The 16,652-nt window shown below is 37.9% G+C and overlaps 2 protein-coding genes across 4 annotated transcripts; both read right to left on the bottom strand.

Moving 5' to 3' along the window:
• Positions 1–1,448: 1,448 nt before the first annotated feature.
• LOC146708292 (platelet endothelial cell adhesion molecule) lies at positions 1,449–7,357 on the bottom strand. Its single transcript, XM_085460109.1, has 13 exons — positions 7,071–7,357; positions 6,947–6,973; positions 6,723–6,849; positions 6,459–6,640; positions 6,017–6,200; positions 4,416–4,519; positions 4,025–4,297; positions 3,623–3,928; positions 3,445–3,546; positions 3,332–3,359; positions 2,453–2,501; positions 2,287–2,352; positions 1,449–2,205 (listed from the first exon to the last, which is right to left on the bottom strand). Exons 1-13 carry the CDS (start codon positions 7,099–7,101, stop codon positions 2,137–2,139), a joined length of 1,548 nt encoding a protein of 515 aa, XP_085316235.1. The 5' UTR covers positions 7,102–7,357; the 3' UTR covers positions 1,449–2,136.
• Positions 7,358–7,451: 94 nt separating this feature from the next.
• Positions 7,452–16,452, bottom strand: LOC146708291 (Fc receptor-like protein 5). Of its 3 annotated transcripts, XM_085460105.1 has the most exons (11): positions 16,324–16,452; positions 16,209–16,235; positions 14,445–14,726; positions 14,057–14,353; positions 13,554–13,826; positions 12,331–12,663; positions 11,923–11,973; positions 10,112–10,222; positions 9,993–10,017; positions 8,942–9,029; positions 7,452–7,666 (listed from the first exon to the last, which is right to left on the bottom strand). In XM_085460105.1, exons 1-11 carry the CDS (start codon positions 16,427–16,429, stop codon positions 7,646–7,648), a joined length of 1,614 nt encoding a protein of 537 aa, XP_085316231.1. In that variant the 5' UTR covers positions 16,430–16,452; the 3' UTR covers positions 7,452–7,645. The 3 variants fall into 3 exon arrangements, with proteins under 3 accessions (XP_085316231.1, XP_085316232.1, XP_085316233.1); XM_085460106.1 differs by lacking the exon at positions 11,923–11,973; XM_085460107.1 differs by lacking the exons at positions 7,452–7,666; positions 8,942–9,029; positions 9,993–10,017; positions 10,112–10,222 and adding an exon at positions 11,348–11,483.
• Between the last annotated feature and the right edge of the window lie 200 nt (positions 16,453–16,652).

The following is a 16,652-nucleotide window of genomic DNA, read 5'->3' as shown; positions in this document are numbered from 1 at the left end:
AATTGGTTGGTTACTTATATTAGTAGATAGACTGTAGTGAACATGATTTATGAAGGGGTTATACATAAAATAAAGAAATAACTTGTTTTGAAGTATTTTTTAATTCTGCATATTTGTGCCAATATTGTCATCAGTCCAGTCATTTTTGGTTACTTCCAGTAAGTTTTTAGAACTGTGATGTTATATTTGTTACAGTTTCTGCTGCCCCCTTGGCTAGATCTCTCTTGAAAAACACATTTTTAATGTCACTGACACTTTTTACCCAGATATATAAAGAATATATAAAAGTATGGTTGCAGCAGCTGCTTTTTGATAGGAATGCTCTTTCTGGCTCTAAATTACTTGATGTGATCGATATTTAGTGATATGACTCACCTATTTTTGACAGATTTTAGGTCAAAAAGCCATTTTTAAAAGCTTAAATTCCCTCAGTCATTTCTTGGCAAATACCGCCATGGAGGTAATGGTGTAGGGGTCATGTAGATTTCCCACTGAAGCATAATTCAGGAATGACCCTGTTTACCTGTTAAAGCTCTACAGAGGTTCCCTGCAGAAATCTTCATTTTCTGAGAGCCATTACTTACCAGAATTTCTAGAACTGGACCAATTACACCTACTGAATGGTTCTGCAGAGTTTGAAAACTGCAGGTAATGCACTGGTTCTTATATATAACTGAGCACTCAAAGTGCTCTTATACAATTTACCTCATTCACCGATTCACACAAGCACTTTTTTCTAGCATTCACACTCCGATAGATGCAGCAGAGCAGAATGGAGCAGACAACCAACCTTCAGATTGATAGGTGACCTGCTCTAGCTCCTGAGTTACAGCCACCCCAATGTATCAAATATGTATTCAATGTTAAATGTATGTTTTGTTTTATTTTAATGTAGTGCATTTTTATTCCAGGTGTGGTGAGGCTAAGAATAAAGAAGCTTATTTCAGACAAGAAAGCCAACTATAGGTCAAAATCTTGTGTTATTATCTGAAAATTTCACAGCAATGACACAAAATTTAAGTTATTATCTAATTTAGAAAAATACATTTTAGATATTTGAATTTTTAAAAGTAGATAATAACCCCAGATTTTTACTCATAGACGACGTATAGGTGGCAAAAAAAAAAGTATTTTTTTCCAGTGGTAGATACAAGCTTACACAAATGGCGGCAACATTGTGCAGAACAGAAAGTGTGCAAAGTTTCTAAAAAACATTTTAGAAACAAATTGATTATTTGTCAAGTAACCAAGTGGTTTTACTGACTATAGTGGCCATAAGCTCATTCATGTATGACTAAAATTCATAAATTTTATAATGTAGTCAATTATGTGTTTCAAAAGTCTTTATCCAGAAATGAGTTAAGACAAACACGAATGTACAAACGAAAGATGATTTATTTAGAGAATTCTTGTATTAAACGTTTTACCATTCCACACACCCCCCCCCCCCAAAAAAAAATAAAATAAAATTTCTATGCTAAATTATATGCTATCATCATTTTTCACACCAAAATATAGATGAACTGATAACTTTGTAATAGTTTGACCAACAAATAATTACAATAAAATCATCATAGCCCAGACACAGTCTGAACAAATTTGTTGTTTTTAAATGTGTAATATTTAATATTTTCTGCAACACTCGGAGCTTGCTATATCCTGGTTTGTTAGCCAGTTTTCACTGCAAAACATTACAATGTAGAGGTTACGAGTGAAAATCATGATAAAAATAAACAAACCAAACAAACACATTAATTACCCCACATAACTTTCCTTAATCCATGCATACAAATCGCCCAATTCCTGTAAAGCACAAAGAAAAGCCGTGGAACAAGTAAACTGACAAACTCGTGTTAGAAAATAATTTTGCAATCAAAAATTATCACACAGGCACATATAAATATACAACTGGGGTCAAAAATGATTCCACTGGTTAAAGAGAGTTCTTTCTTTCTTAATTTTGTTTCCCTCATCCTCATCAGTATTAAACTTGGCACCTCTGACTTAACTTGTCCTTCACAATGTTTTACAGATAACTGGTAAAAGTGCTCATGCTGTAAGGACGCTGCAGCACTGACCAAATGTTTATTTCACTACAACAGTTCACGTTTAGAGAGCAAACATCCACGTAGTTCTTTAAACTGGTTCATCCTTCAAAGTCTTCTTCTGAATCTGGGGCCATTCATCTTCAGAGGATTCAGATGCCTGAGGGGAGAAAACAAACAAAATACTTCAACGGCTTGTTTATCTCTAACTGGGTAACAAAAGAAACGTATCTGGCCTCACCTGATCGAATTCATCCTCTCTCGCTGCTTTCAGCAGATCAGAATCATCACTGTGGACTGAAAAGTCCTATAAGAAGACATTATTGAGTGGTGCTTACTGTGCTGGGAGTAAAGTGGTACAATACAATCAGTATGTCATTGAATGCACTAAAGAAATCGCCACTTACCAGCTCGTCCTCATATACAGCTTTGCTTCTCTGCATCTCCAAGCTCCACCTGCAAAGAGACAAAATGCACATGTAGGCTACAGCTGTCTTAAGAATGATTAAGTGTGCAAGCACAGACATTTTTATAGTCCCATACAAGGGAAGGAGAGAAAGGGGTGTGAAAAAAGTGGTCAAATTCAAAACAACTACAGTTACTTTAATACCCCAAAGTGATTCAATCTCCACAGACTTCCATGTTATTCATTTTATTTCATTCGTTATTTATATCTTAAACTGCTGTTAGGTTGTTGAAAGCTGACCCATTTTAGTGAAGTCAAAAATAAGTAAGTAGCATTTCATGTGACATTTTTTATAAGACACATTGATCACTTGTTTCAGTTCCATTATCATAAAAAACCCCCCAATTTTTCCAAATTTCCAAACCACAGCACCCCATGTTCAATCTTAGCTCCCCAAATCTTACATGTCATTAAAGACAGGATCACAAATGTACTCATAGCTCTCTGGTAACCCTGTGATGGTGAGTCTTAACTGTAGACAAGAAGGGTGTAGCATCTAATATACAGTAGAGTTTTTCCCTTGATAGCTTTAATATTTAACCACAAACAAATAAGAATCTAGGCTTGAACATTACATTCATTGTTGCTGTTCTTTGAAAAGCCGCTGTGCTGCAAAAGGAAAACAGGAAGCAGGGCCACTTTACTTTGTTACTTATAGTCCACCATTGTTTCTTTCAGTGGCCTATGGTGGATAACACCCCAATAAAAACAAAGAAAAACCTGACTCTGGAGGAAGTAGCACAGTTCCCTTCACATAGGAAGCATTGACATTATAGTTACTATACTTTTCAGCAGTTTCAGAATTAAACAAAGAACTCACAGAGACTTTTCTCCATACTGCCTCTTCCCTGAAACGAAAGTGAATAATGTTATTTCTCAGCAGCAAATGCAAAGGCTGCAAAACGAGATGAAAGAAAAAGCATCTGTACTCACTGAAAATCACTCCAATCCAGCAACAAGCAGACATCAGGAAAATCAAAAAGGCAAAACTTCCAAATACAACTCCCACTACAAAGTCAGGAATGCGGTTCAGCACTAGAGGGGGAGGAAGATGAAGAGATGATTTAAGCTGTCACCTGGTATCTGTATGTTTGACTCAAATCAACTGTACCTTCTTTATCCAAATATCGTCTCTTGCTGCTTATGGCGGTGCTGTTGTCGAAGCTGTCTGATACTTCACAGTAGTACGTCCCGGCGCTTTCCCTCCCCACAGATAGCAGGAGTATCGATCGTTGTGGCATCTGGTCCACCACATAGTAGTAGGTTCCTCGATCCTGTAGGAGGGTTTTGTCGTGGAACCACTGATAGTGTGGATGTGATCCCTTCTCGGCTTTGCAGTAGAACCTCAGGCCAGTTACAGCGTAGTTTTCTCCAGTGTCGTAGTCATAATGCATTGTCACAGGTCCACTAACAGGGACTGTTGGATGCCAGAAAGGGATGTCAAGACAAATAGATGTTAACTGTAAAAACACATGCTTATCTCAGTAATTTCTTAACAGTTTTAAAAACATACCAACATGCAAGGGCAACCACTGACTGTATGTGGTCTGTTCTCCGTTGCTCGCATGGCATCTGAGAAAGCCTAAGTGGCGGTCCATGACCAAAGGAAGCTTAAATACGTAATGTCTCTTTTCCACTGTCATGTTGATGACCTGCTCTTTCCCACGGTACAGCGAGTAGGTGATAGGCAGATCTCCTCGTGTTGAGTTACAGACAACCATCGCAAAATAATTTTGTGGCTCTTCCTTTAACACAGTGAAGGAGATGTCAGGGGTTGACACAAACTCTGAAAGAAGAGTAAGAAGAGTGATGTTATTTTGTTGATCTGCTGTCAAAAAAACAAACCATGATGAATTTACGAAAACATGACCAGAAGGATTTTTCCCCACAAAATGAGTGCTAACCTTTGACTGTGATTTCAATTTCAGAGCTGTTGGAGGTGAAGACTGTTTTGTTGAAGACGTTGGTAGCCACACACTTGTAGGAGCCACTGTCTTGAGGATTTGTTCTGAGGGTGACAAAGAAAACTATTCCTGTAATATTTGAATTTATTGTTTCCATAGACTGTACAGGAAAAATAGGTGTCAATATATGGCCAGCAGGGGGCAACTCCTCCAGTTACGTAAAAGAAGTCTAGAGGAGTTCTAGAGTCTATGAGAGATTGACTCTTAAATCATTTTCTGATAAGTTTATGGTCTAATCACACTAGTTTCAGGTCCCTGTTAGTTTCTGTTAGAGTCAAAAGAAGAATATCAGGTATGCTTTAGGGTGGGCCTACCTGGTAAATTAAAAACCTTGTATCTGTCAAAACATTTGGTCTGAATGACTGTTTTATAAATTAGCTGATGATTTCTTAATCAGTCTTAAATGATTATTCTTAATGGTTATGCAATGTTTTCTCTTGTTTAAACTGACAAACAGCAACATCTATGGTGGCCCTGAGAGGCCAAACGGACTGCAACTTAAGAAAACACCAGAAACAAGAAAAACGCTGCAAAAGCACACAAAACACAACGGAGATAGGAAAAAAGAAAACATAAAAAGGAAAAAACAGATTTCCAAAAGCACAAGGGAAGTGTTTCTGGGGAGACAATAAACCGACGGACCAGTTGCAGGAACCAAAATATGCTAAGAATTGCGCTGGGAGACACTTGTGGAGAAGTGGAGGATCTATCGGTTTTGTGAGGAAAGAAAAGATGAGAGGTAAGTGTGTTAGTCTAACTATTAGCCTAAAAATCCATCATCAGTATTATATGAATCATGATAAAACACACCTACCATGTTTTGGGTTCCTGCAACATGTCCGTCGGGTTATTGTCTCCCCAGAAACACTTCCCTTGTGCTTTTGGAAATCAGTTTTTTCCTATTTCTATTTTCTTTTTTCCTATTTCCGTTGTATTTTGTGTGCTTTTGCAGCGTTTTTCTTATTACTGGTGTTTTCTTAAGTTGCAGGCCTCTCAGGGCCACCGTAAAACATCAGACATTTTGGCCCATTCTTCTTTAAAATACTACTTGATTTAATTGAGTTTTAGTAGTATTCATTTACGCACAGCCCTTTTAAAGTCCTGCCACAGCATTTAAATCAGAACTTGATTCTTTTCTTTTTCAGTCATTCTGTTGTAGATTTGTATGTATGCTTGGAATCATTACATGACCCAGTTTGGGCAAAGCTTTAGCTGTTGGACAGATGGCCTCACATTTGACTGTGCAATACTTAGAGGTGTTCATGAACAACTCAATGACTGAAAACATCTGTTGTTGCAAAACCAGCCCAAATCATCAGCTCTCCATCATGCTTGACAGTGAGTATGAGCTGTTGGCTGTGTTTGTATTTCACTAAACTTAAACTTGGTTGCAGTTGGTGATGATCAGGTAATCAAGTGCGTTTGATTTGCAGCACGTGGTTTTTTAGATAATCCTACGCTGTCAGAAGCTCAAATGTAAGTGGACTGTTGATTATTAGTAACATGCACCTGCTGGATTGCTTCATTTGATTGTCACTAACCTGTAGATCGTGAGCTGGTTGTCATAAATACGACGGAGGGAAGACGGCGATACAAGCTGATCACTGTGCAGCCATTTGTAGGAGATATAATTTCCAGCGCTAAGTTGACAGATTAGCTGAAGTGTTTCTCCCTCAAAGAAGTCATCTGGACCAGAATTGATGATCTGTGCACCTTTCACCGGCTCTGCAGGACAGACACAAGAACAGGCTGAGATCATGGTGCACTTTCTGAACAACAGTAATGCTTATTGATACTGACTACTGTTTCCCCAAACTTCAGCCCCCAACTTCAAAAACAAAAGCAGTTATGTTTTTTTTTATATCCAAAGCACTGGTGAAACACAATGAAACAGTTTTATTAAAAAAATAATTAAAAGATAATAAAGACAACCCAGAGTGATAGTCAGCAACTGTTTATATGCATATAAATAAAGGGACTCACCGATAACCTTTAAATAGTGTAGGTTGCTGGATGTGGAATTAATATGAGAGATGGAGCGGTTTTGTACGCTAGCCACACACTTCAGATAGCCGTCATAACGCTTTTTGATAACCATGGGAATGTTTGCGGCCTCCCCTACCAGTGAAGTGTATTCACCCAATGCCTTGTTGGGGTCATCCTCCCTGTAAAAAGGGTAGTAATTAGAAAAATGTCATCATTTAATGTAACGTGTCTCACCACAGTGGTTAAATTGAATGTACCCACTTAAATATCTGCAGCAGGATTTCGTGATTTATCGGGTGGTTCGGCACTTCACATTGAAACTCTACATACGTTTTCACCAAAGCCTCATTGGGGCCATACAGTTGTGGATGCCCCAGAAAAAACTGACCTATAAAGAATAGAAGGAAAGACAATGAAAATATCACAAAAAGAATCAACAACAACACAATTAAAATACACACATACAAACAGTAACGCTCACTTACTGCTTTCCTTAAAGCAGCAGCACAACCCTGCAGGGATGAAAAAACGAGAAAGAAACTAAAGAGATTGGAAGATTTTAACATTGTGAAATATTAAGTTTACTGTGGTTCCCTTTGTGTTGCTTACCCAGAATGACCACAAAGAAGGAAGCAAGCATCTTCTGGAAAAACAACAGACTTTAATACAACATTAGTCCTTGAAAATTATTACAGGGAGCTGCTGTCAGACACAAGTGTGACAGTTGTCAGTTTTAAACTGTGTGTTTAGGCAATGCATGTGGAAAAGTACGCACACACCCTCTTCGAAACATGTGCAAATAACTGATAGTGTTACTCTGGACCTCCCTGCTCCGTGCCTCTGTCATATCAGCTAATTAACTGGTGTTGTTTGCTATGAATATCACGTGAAACACAGTGTAAAGTAAAACTGAAAGTAAGTGTTGTGATGTGTTTTTGCATTATTTTAATAAAAAAAAAAAAAAGCAAAAACACCAGAAACAAAAAGTAATCTAATCATTAAAAATTTATTTGCATCAAAATAACAGTATACAGGAGGTAGGCAATGCAATTTCGCACTTGTCTATAACTGAATGTTCCAACAGTGCCATGTAGAAAGTTCAGTAACCCAAGAACATTAAATATGAACATAATATAAACATTTAAAATTAAATATTGTATTAGGAGGTGAAGGAGTCTTGTGCATTATACTGTGACCTCAGTGATCTGAAAGAGAGAGAGAGAAATATGTTACAATCACATCTAAGGGAGCTGATTTTGGCTTAAATGCAACTTTTTCTGCTCACTTTTTTTTATTCTTGGATCCAGAAAAAACAGTTTTGCATGACTGACAGTTCAAAATAAGTGCCTTTGTGCAGTCACACATCTAAACACACAAACACACGAACAACAGAGAGCGAGGACTCTCAGGAACTGTTTTTGTTATTAGCTGGCACCACACATGAAACATCAGGGCACAAGCACACATACCAGTAGTTATGCAGGACACTGGTGTTGTGCCAAAAAGTGATTTCCAATGTCTTTGTGTTTTGTTTTTTTAACGTCTAATATCGTCGCTTATTTTAGCAAATAGACTGTAGTGAACAGGATTTATGAAGGATTTTTACGTAAAACAAGGAAATGACTTGTTTTTGAAGTATTTTATGACTCTGCATATTTGTGCCAATATTGTCATCAATCCAGTCCTTCTTGTTTACTTCCAGTAAGTTTTTAGAACTGTGATGTTATATTTGTTACAGTTTCTGCTGCCTCCTCGGCTAGATCTCTCTTGAAAAACACATTTTTAATGTCAATGACACTTTTTACCTGGATAAATAAAGGATATATACTGTAAAAGTCTGGTTGCAGCAGCTGCTTTTTGATAGGAATGCTCTTTCTGGCTCTAAATTACTTGATGTGATCGATATATATAGTGATATGACTCACCTATTTTTGACAGATTTTAGGTCAAAAAGCCATTTATAACAGCTTAAATTCCCTCAATCATTTTTTGGCAAATGCCAGTGTGGAGGTTATGGTGTAGAGGTTAAGAACTGACAAATAAATTAATGTTTTCTTGTTACAGTTAGGAACCATTGGTGCAGCTCACTAGTCTGTGGGTTTGGCATCTTCAAAATCTTCATGTAGTTTACATAGTTTGAGTCTGAAAGCTTATGCTATATATTTATGTCTCCTGTACACTGATTATTTCTTATCAGTTTGTTCAAGCATGTGTGATTTCCTATCAGATTCCAAAAATATCCCCCTGAGAAAAATATAGAATTTGTGCTCAGAACAGGAAAATTGACACACTAAGGAAAGTGGAGAAAAATGTGTTCCTTGTTTTATGTACCAAATGCAGTAGTTCTTTACAGAAATCCTTCAGTGAATTTACATATACTTATTTCTTAATTATAGGAAAGAAAGGGACATTAAGAGTGTGACTGGACACTAACATTTCACTGATCCTGAATAGTAGTATTATAGTTTTTGCTTGCATACCTGATTTTGAACATCACAATCTGTAGCAGTAGTATCAGCCATATTTCCCCCTGACTGGGGCGTCAGTTCAGACTGGAGTGCATCAGAGCTGGGGTGAGATGGCACAAACATTTATGAAGAGGATGATGTAACTAACAAACAATCCTTCCTTAGCGTTAAACAGTTTATAAAAGAAAATATGTAAAGAATGCACATGCAAATAATAACACAACAACAAAAGAGCCATATCAAAGTCCAGATATTTTAGATATGAGCCCGTTCGTGGTTAAAATATTTTGAAAGGCCAGAATATCTATATTCCATCGAAAAGCATAAACTTTGAAAGTTTCCAAGCAATAAGCAATAAGCTCAACTCTGTGCTGATCTCTTTTAAAGCACATTCGGTTCAGGTCATTTAAAAAAATTGAGCCACTTTGCAGCTGAATCGAACCCGTCTGACTCTTCAGAAATTAAGTCAAACTCCAAGATGCTTTGACTGTAACAGCTTACCTATGGAGGTAAAGCTCAGTGACATTTGAATATATATATTTTTAAAGCATACAGACTTGCTTTAATGTGATTATGTCTCAGTATTTCATTGTAAGGTTACTGTATTTCAGCTGTTTTTATTATTTTCTGTTTCATCGTTTGTGTTTTCTGTCTTTTTTTGTTATTCTCTTTCCAGATTTTTACTTATTTTTACTTAATCAATTTAGCTGCTGGGTTGTCATGTAAATTCCTTCTTTAAAGTGTTTCATGAATAAAACAATAAATAAAAATATTTGTTATTATTATCTGCCCCCCCAAATACACTGCAATGAATTGCATGATACATTTTTAAGGAATAAACTGCAGAACAATACCACATGTAGCAAATATGATACAAACTACAACTCTTATATGCAAATTAGTATTTAATTTTTTTTTTTTTACTTCATCAGAAAGTTCGCTAAATACTCCATTAAAAAAAGAATTTTCTTGCATTATTTCATTTTTCAGGCTTTAAAGTGTTATGTAAATATAAGATGATCACACTTAGTTATAGTTGGAGTGTTTCAGGTGTAAAACTTACTTTGCTGGAACACTGTTGGTATGAGCTGGAACAACAGATAAGATGACAAGAAGACAAGAAGTTTTAATAGGAATTCCTGCGTGTGTACCAATCAGTGGATTCCTGGTTCTCACACACACCTTGCTTGTTTTCAAACATCTTGTACACGCAGGCTGAACCCACTGCTAGCATGAGGAGAACGAAGCAGCAGAATGCGATGGTGACAGCTTCTGTGATGTTCATGCAAAAACCTGAAAGAGATGAGACGAAGACAGTTTCACACTCTGAGGCAGCGCACACACTGCTGCACAAAAGTTTAGGGTCACCTGTGACATCTACAAGTTTGAATGAACTGCATATTTGTTTTGAAATAAAATAGTATAAACTGTACCAGAAATGTTGCAAATGACAAGCAATAAGCAATAAAACGTTATCAATCAATCATTAATGACTTTTAAATGACAGTTACATTTTTACGCAATTTTGTTTTCATTAAAAAGGCCAAAGGCTATTCTAACAAAGGAAGAACATTCAATGCTGGAAACTTGCAGGACTGAGCAAGAATACAAAGAGTCTCCTGACAGAGACACAAACACCTCATTGTCTCCCTTTATCAAATGTTTCCCACAAACCTCGAGCTGCAAAATTGCTACAGATGTCCAAATATGTTTGGATTAAAAAGAAGAAAATTTGTGTAAAACAGAACAAATCTGTCAAGCCTCATGGAGGAAATGTTCTGGTTTGGGGTATGATGTGGAGGTAAATATAAGATTTGTGCAGATTAAAATGGATTTAGCTGACAGACGTTTAGCTCTTGTCGGGAGCCAGCTTCCTCGTACAACAGGTCAATCAGCACAGATCCAAAATATGCAAGAATTATGTAAGAAAGAAACAGCTGGTTGTATGTCTGGCTGGGCCACCAAACACATCTGTTTTTGCCTATTGAGGTGATGTTTTTGCATCTATTCAGTACCCATGAAACCAGTCTCACTTGTAGGTGGTGCTTTGTGTACAATGGAGTTCACAAACAAAAAGCCCGCTGAAATTCACTTTCTTTTAAAAAGTGCAATGCAAAAAACTCAAAATGTGAAAAAAGGGGGTGAGAGCAGAAGATCGCGATAGAGACTGCACTAGGATCAGAACAGGAAGTTTCACTAACGCTAAACAGCCAAAGCAGGTTATGTCACAAAGACAGGCAGAGCTACGTGGGGGTGGGGGGCACAGGTGAACACAACTGACAACAGGTGAGAATAATGAGGACTCAAAAGAAGACAGACAGGAAACAACGCTGACACAGGGCACAGGAGAAAACATCCTTCAAAGTAAAAGCAGAGAATAACCCAAAGAGACTGACAGGCATGAATACTGACACCTACTACTAACAAGATGACGCAGGAAGCACAAGGGGGGCTATCATGATAATCAAGAACCCTCTTTTCTTCTTCTTCTTTCAGCTGCTCCCTGTAGGGGTCTGCCACCATCTCACCCTATCCCTAGCATCCTCTTTTAATCCTAAATGCAAGAAATCACAAACCAAAACTTATTACTAAAAACAAAACAAACAAAACTAAAACAAAACCAGACCTAAGATTTGTAATACACTAGAATGACAAAGGAAGCATAACAGGAATCCTAACTATAATCACAAAAATCAAGACTTTAGACACAAAGAAAGGGTGGAAAAAAAAGAAAATTAAAGAATTCAAAAAAATGAATTACTGACAATCAATGAAGACTACAATGCTGTAACTCTACTCCTTGGACAAAAGTAGAATTTAGAGGGCAAAATAACTTCAAATTCATTATTTAATCGACTGTACTTTTCATCACTCTGCACTTTCATTTAATAAATACAAATATTTTAAAATATTTAGATTTATTTTATTTTTTTTGCATGACCCCAAACTTTTGTGCAGAAATAAGATTAATAAAACAAACAAAATATTTTTACTTTGACTTGGTGGCGTTTCGGTTGAGGACGCTGCTTGAGACATGGAGTTGACTGAAGGCATAAAAAGTGCAGAAACCCACAGGAAGACACATTTATATTAAATGATGCATGTGAACAAAAGCCTGGGTTGAACAGAAATCCTTTTTAAAGCATAATTTGGCCTTCTTGGAGAGAGCTAGACAAAAAGCTCAATACCACACTCATGTCTGGACTGTGGCATAAAGATTCAAGGGACGGTCTTAAGGTGGAAATGATCTATCATGACTGCTTATTTCAATTGGTACTGTATGTTTTCTTGCAGAGAACCATTACATGGAGTTTATAAACCTCAATAATAAAGCAAGTTAGTATACTTCCCAAAATGACTACTCCACAAGTTTTACTCCTCTCTTAGTCCTGGTCTTTCACCTGTGACTTGGACCAGCTCAGCTGCACTCTCCACCCAGGGCCCAGAGTCATCGTAGCTGTCCCTGGCCCTGCAGCGGTAATACCCAGACTCCTCAGGGCTGAGCTTAGTGAGGATGAGGGATCGTCTTCGGTCAGCGAAGGCAATGTGAGGCAGGATGGGCTGAGTGTGGGAATCCGGATGAGACTCAGAGGGAAGGACAGAGTCATTGAAGAGCCAGGAGATGTAAGGAAAAGTTCCTCTGCTGACGTGACAGCTCAGCCTTGCTGTAGTCAGTTTGGAATCAGCTGTGTACAGATATTCCACCTCCACTTTCACATTTCCTCCAACTGGAACTTGACAGACAAAGAAGAAGGAAGAGAGGGTCACAAATCTCACATAAAATATAGACTTCATGTAAAACATATCAATGCAGAGGTGTCTTAAACATGCAGTCTTTCTAATGGCCAGCAGGGGGCGTTTCGTCTGGTTGCAAAAACAAGTCTAGAAAAACGACGCTTTCCTCATGAATTTGTGCTCTTAGGTTTGAGTCTACTTGTCTTGGTCCTGTGTCTGTCCTTACTTAAGAGTTTTCCTCTTTGTGATTTTCTCTATTCTTGTAATTCTAGTTTCGTTTTTTTTATTATGTGTTTGAGCTTTTTAATTTTTTCATAGGTTGAGTTTTCAGTTTGTTCCCATGTCTTGTTGTTAATTCTTGGTCTGTGGGAGCCGTGTTTATGTTTTAGTTACTTCCTGTTTTATTTTGGCAGCGTCTGTGTGTTTAGTATTTAGTTTTACTTCTCTGTCTCTTCCAGGTGTCTCTCACCTCTTTGTGGATATAGCTGCTGCCTTCCTTTGTCGGCCTGTTCAGTTCAGTTCTCCCTGCTGATTATGCTTTATGACTTTTTCAGACATTTGGATTCATTAGTTGATTCTCTGTTGTGGATTTTCATAAACCTCAACTAAATAACGGTCAGTCTTTTGTTTTGGATCCTTTTCTGCATCAACACTTACTGAACGCAACTTCAATTCAGTTCAGTTTTATTTAAATAGTGACAAATCACGATGGAAATCCTAGATAATCCCCCGATCTGAATCGTTTACACATTGAACTTCATATTGTATTGTAATGTAAGCATCTCTAATGGGCAACAGGAGAAAGAATGCACCTTTAAGTCACTTTTGCATTGGTTGCATCCATCTACAGTCTATGGTAAAGACCGAGATCATTCACACATCTTCATACCTACTTCCAGGTTCACAGGCTCACTTGTGAGGTCCTGATTCTCGGTTTTCACCCGGCATCGTGCCTCTCCCATGTCCAGCTCGGGGACTACGACTACAAGGAACCAGGCAGCCAGGGTCTGAGCTGCTGTGACGGAGTTCACTTCTTTACCGTCTAGTAAAAGATACAAGTTCACCGGAGGGCTCCCTCTTGTTGACCAGCACGTCACATTGCCATGGTAACTGGTTCCCTCTTTATGAACGGAGAAGGAGATCTCTGGCTTTGAAACATAGACTGGTGCAGGAGGAAGGAGGAAGAGTTTTAACTTCACTGAAATGGAAAAAATATCAATCCCTCAGTGCTAATGAAAACTCATTAAAAATGCCCTCTGGGAACATTACAATGGACCTAATTGCATGCAAATCTATTCAGTGTTTCATGAGATATTTCTGAACTAAACTGGCTGATAGCGCCAAGTAGCAAACGTAGTATTTATAAACTTTGTAAATTCTGTTAATATGTACCTTTGATTGTCACCTGGACCTCTGTGCTGCTGGAAATCCTTTTGATCCCATTCACGCTGGACCAAGCACTGCAAGAATAATTTCCAGCATACTCAGGAGTTACCCTCTCCACCAGCAGCTTGTTTTCCACAAAGTGGAAGGAGAGAGAAGTCGAAGATGTTATTTCCTTCCTGTTAAAAAACCAGCTGTAGGAAAGGTTGGACCCCATTTCAGCGTCACAACTCAGGGCCATGCGTGACCCCTCGTATGCAACTGGGGGGAAGGGTTCAGAGGTCACTCTGGTATATGATGGTGGAGCTGGAAATCAGGGAATAAAAGACAGTTGGTGAAGAAAAGGGGAAAGTCAGTTGAGTAAGCTTTAATGAACTACCCAGCATCCGATACTCACTGACTACTCTCAGCTTAATGCTGTTGCTGATTTCTCTGGTTCCTCCAGCTGTGGCCCTGCAGTGGTATGACCCTTCTGACGCTGCAGTTACTTTGATAGGGAATGATGCAACTTGGCCACCTTGAAAATCTCTATTGCGGCCAATTCGCACACGTCCATCCTTTATCAGCTCATAGATGACTGGTGGGGAGACGTTAGATGCAACACAACGGAAAACCACCCTCGGGCCACTGAAGGCCAGGTCAGGACCAGTCAGCACCGGGCGAAAAGAGCTTGATCCACCTAAAGAAGCAAATGAAACAACTGTGCATGCAAACTTGAAACTATAAAAAGATTTAAAACTATGCTCAATAACACCGGCTAAGTACCGTTCAGTCTATGTTGCTACTCTTACCTGTGACCTTAAGCTGTGTGTAGTGACTGAAGGAAGATTGTGGGTTGAATTGTAGAAATTAGGTTCTTAAAAAGGGTGACTGGGGTCGGCCTCAGAGACAAGGTGATGAACTCTATGATATGTTTGCTCAGCGTAAAGATGCTATTCAGCATCAACATGCAGCGACCTAGGTAAGTGACTTTGAGCGTACAATTGTGGTCAGAAGTTTATTTACAACTTGCGTGGGCATGGGTTTCATTGTAATATTGGACTTTTAATGATTTATTTGAACTGTTTTTCCCAGGCTGTAATGTTAGTACGACACTGGTACAAAATTATAGATACCTTTGATGTATGGAAAAAACATATGTATGTGGAATTTTTTCCCCCCTTCCTGATTTCTTAGTTTTGTTTTTTTTAAATATTCGTCACTCTTTAAAGTTTCAGATAATCAAAAACATTTTTAATGTTAAACTAAGAAGTAAATGCAAAAGCTCTCCAAACCTACCTGGACTTATCTGGAAAGGTAATTTCCCCCGCTTGTTAAATCATGAATTATTTGGGAATTTTTAAAAGCTGATTTCATTTTCACTAGCCACACCCAGGCCTGATTACCGGCAGACCTGTTGCATCAAGAAATCACGTAAATACAACCTTTGAGAGGTGATGTTAGAAGAGATTCAGATTATCTGAGGCAACTGTGTGATGATATCATGTCAAAATGGACCAAAATCTCAGAGGGATGTTTACAGCACTTTGTGGAATCACAAAAGCTTTTCAGGCCATGTTAGGCAAAATTCAATGAGTTGTGACACAAATTACAAAAAACATTCATTTCTTTAAAATTAAGAGTAATATGTAATCTATTACTTTTCTTTTAGTAACAACCCCAGCAATGGTGATTTGCACCTTACAGGGACCAGTCTTTAACTGCTGTTGGCAATTTTGTACATCAATAATAATAAAAAGGTCCTAAATCACATACAGGACACTCATTAAGCCATTTTGCTTTATAGAATTTGAAAAGTGGTTTTCCTGGTATTACCGACTACTGACTGATATCTGTAATTACAGCCAGCAGACACAGGGAAAACAAAGACACATTAGAAGTTTTATGCTGTGAAACAGCAGGGATAACCACAGCACCACTATGCTGACTGATACAAAATGAAACACATCAGACATTATTGAATGCTTTTCATTAAAGTGAACAATAAAACTTTAAAATCTAAAGAAAATATCAACTTTCTTGTTGTTTTTGTTCGAACACTGACTGTCCACATTACTGTAACCTTGTTTCTGAGAGTATTTTTAAGAAGCAAACATCTGAAAAGCGTGAAGATCTCTGTCATCTTAGCCACATATCTTAAGCACCCAGTTAACACACTTACTTATCTTGACGAGGAAACTTGCCACAGCTGGAAAAAACAACACACACATTAACAATATTATTCAATAATAACAATAATAAATTTTCCCAGTTTTACATCAAATTAATCAACTCACCCAAAACTGGCAAAAAATTAAGAGCCTGACGTTTCTCCATAACCCTCTCATGTACCTTTGGGCATGGTTTCTTCAGCTTGCCAAGGCTTGCAAGGGTGTTACACATGTGTTGCAAGCAGATAACATACTGGGCTGTTAACTTCATTTTAAGGATCTCTGTGATGTCAAATGCAAATATAGCTAAAATGTGCACAAAGATTTTGATCAAATTGGAGAAAAACATGCACAGTCAATATTAAAGGACACAGTGAGGCCAGAGTTAAAGTCTTTGAGTGACCGTGACCACCATACTTTCAACATATTTTGTTTACTCTACAAGTGTATGTAGA

This window comes from Copadichromis virginalis, linkage group LG6, assembly GCF_057382275.1.
Source record: "Copadichromis virginalis isolate Kocher_CV1m ecotype Utaka linkage group LG6, C_Virginalis_male_GT1.1, whole genome shotgun sequence".
NCBI lineage: Eukaryota > Metazoa > Chordata > Actinopteri > Cichliformes > Cichlidae > Copadichromis > Copadichromis virginalis.
The sequence above is the reverse complement of the archived record's forward strand: the minus strand, read 5'-3'. Positions and strand labels throughout refer to the sequence as shown.

Excerpts from the sequence above, each read along its gene's own strand:
- LOC146708292 (XM_085460109.1), bottom strand. The coding sequence starts at position 7,101 with ATGCTTGCTTCCTTCTTTGTGGTCATTCTGG. Across the intron at positions 6,850-6,946 it reads CTGCTGCTTTAAGGAAAGCA|GTCAGTTTTTTCTGGGGCAT; the intron begins GTAAGTGAGCGT and ends TATTCTTTATAG. Across the intron at positions 2,353-2,452 it reads CTGTATATGAGGACGAGCTG|GACTTTTCAGTCCACAGTGA; the intron begins GTAAGTGGCGAT and ends GTCTTCTTATAG.
- LOC146708291 (XM_085460105.1), bottom strand. The coding sequence starts at position 16,429 with ATGTGTAACACCCTTGCAAGCCTTGGCAAGCTGAAGAAACCATGCCCA. Across the intron at positions 16,236-16,323 it reads TAATTTTTTGCCAGTTTTGG|CTGTGGCAAGTTTCCTCGTC; the intron begins GTGAGTTGATTA and ends TGTTTTTTCCAG. Across the intron at positions 11,974-12,330 it reads TGAGCTGGTCCAAGTCACAG|TCAACTCCATGTCTCAAGCA; the intron begins GTGAAAGACCAG and ends TTATGCCTTCAG.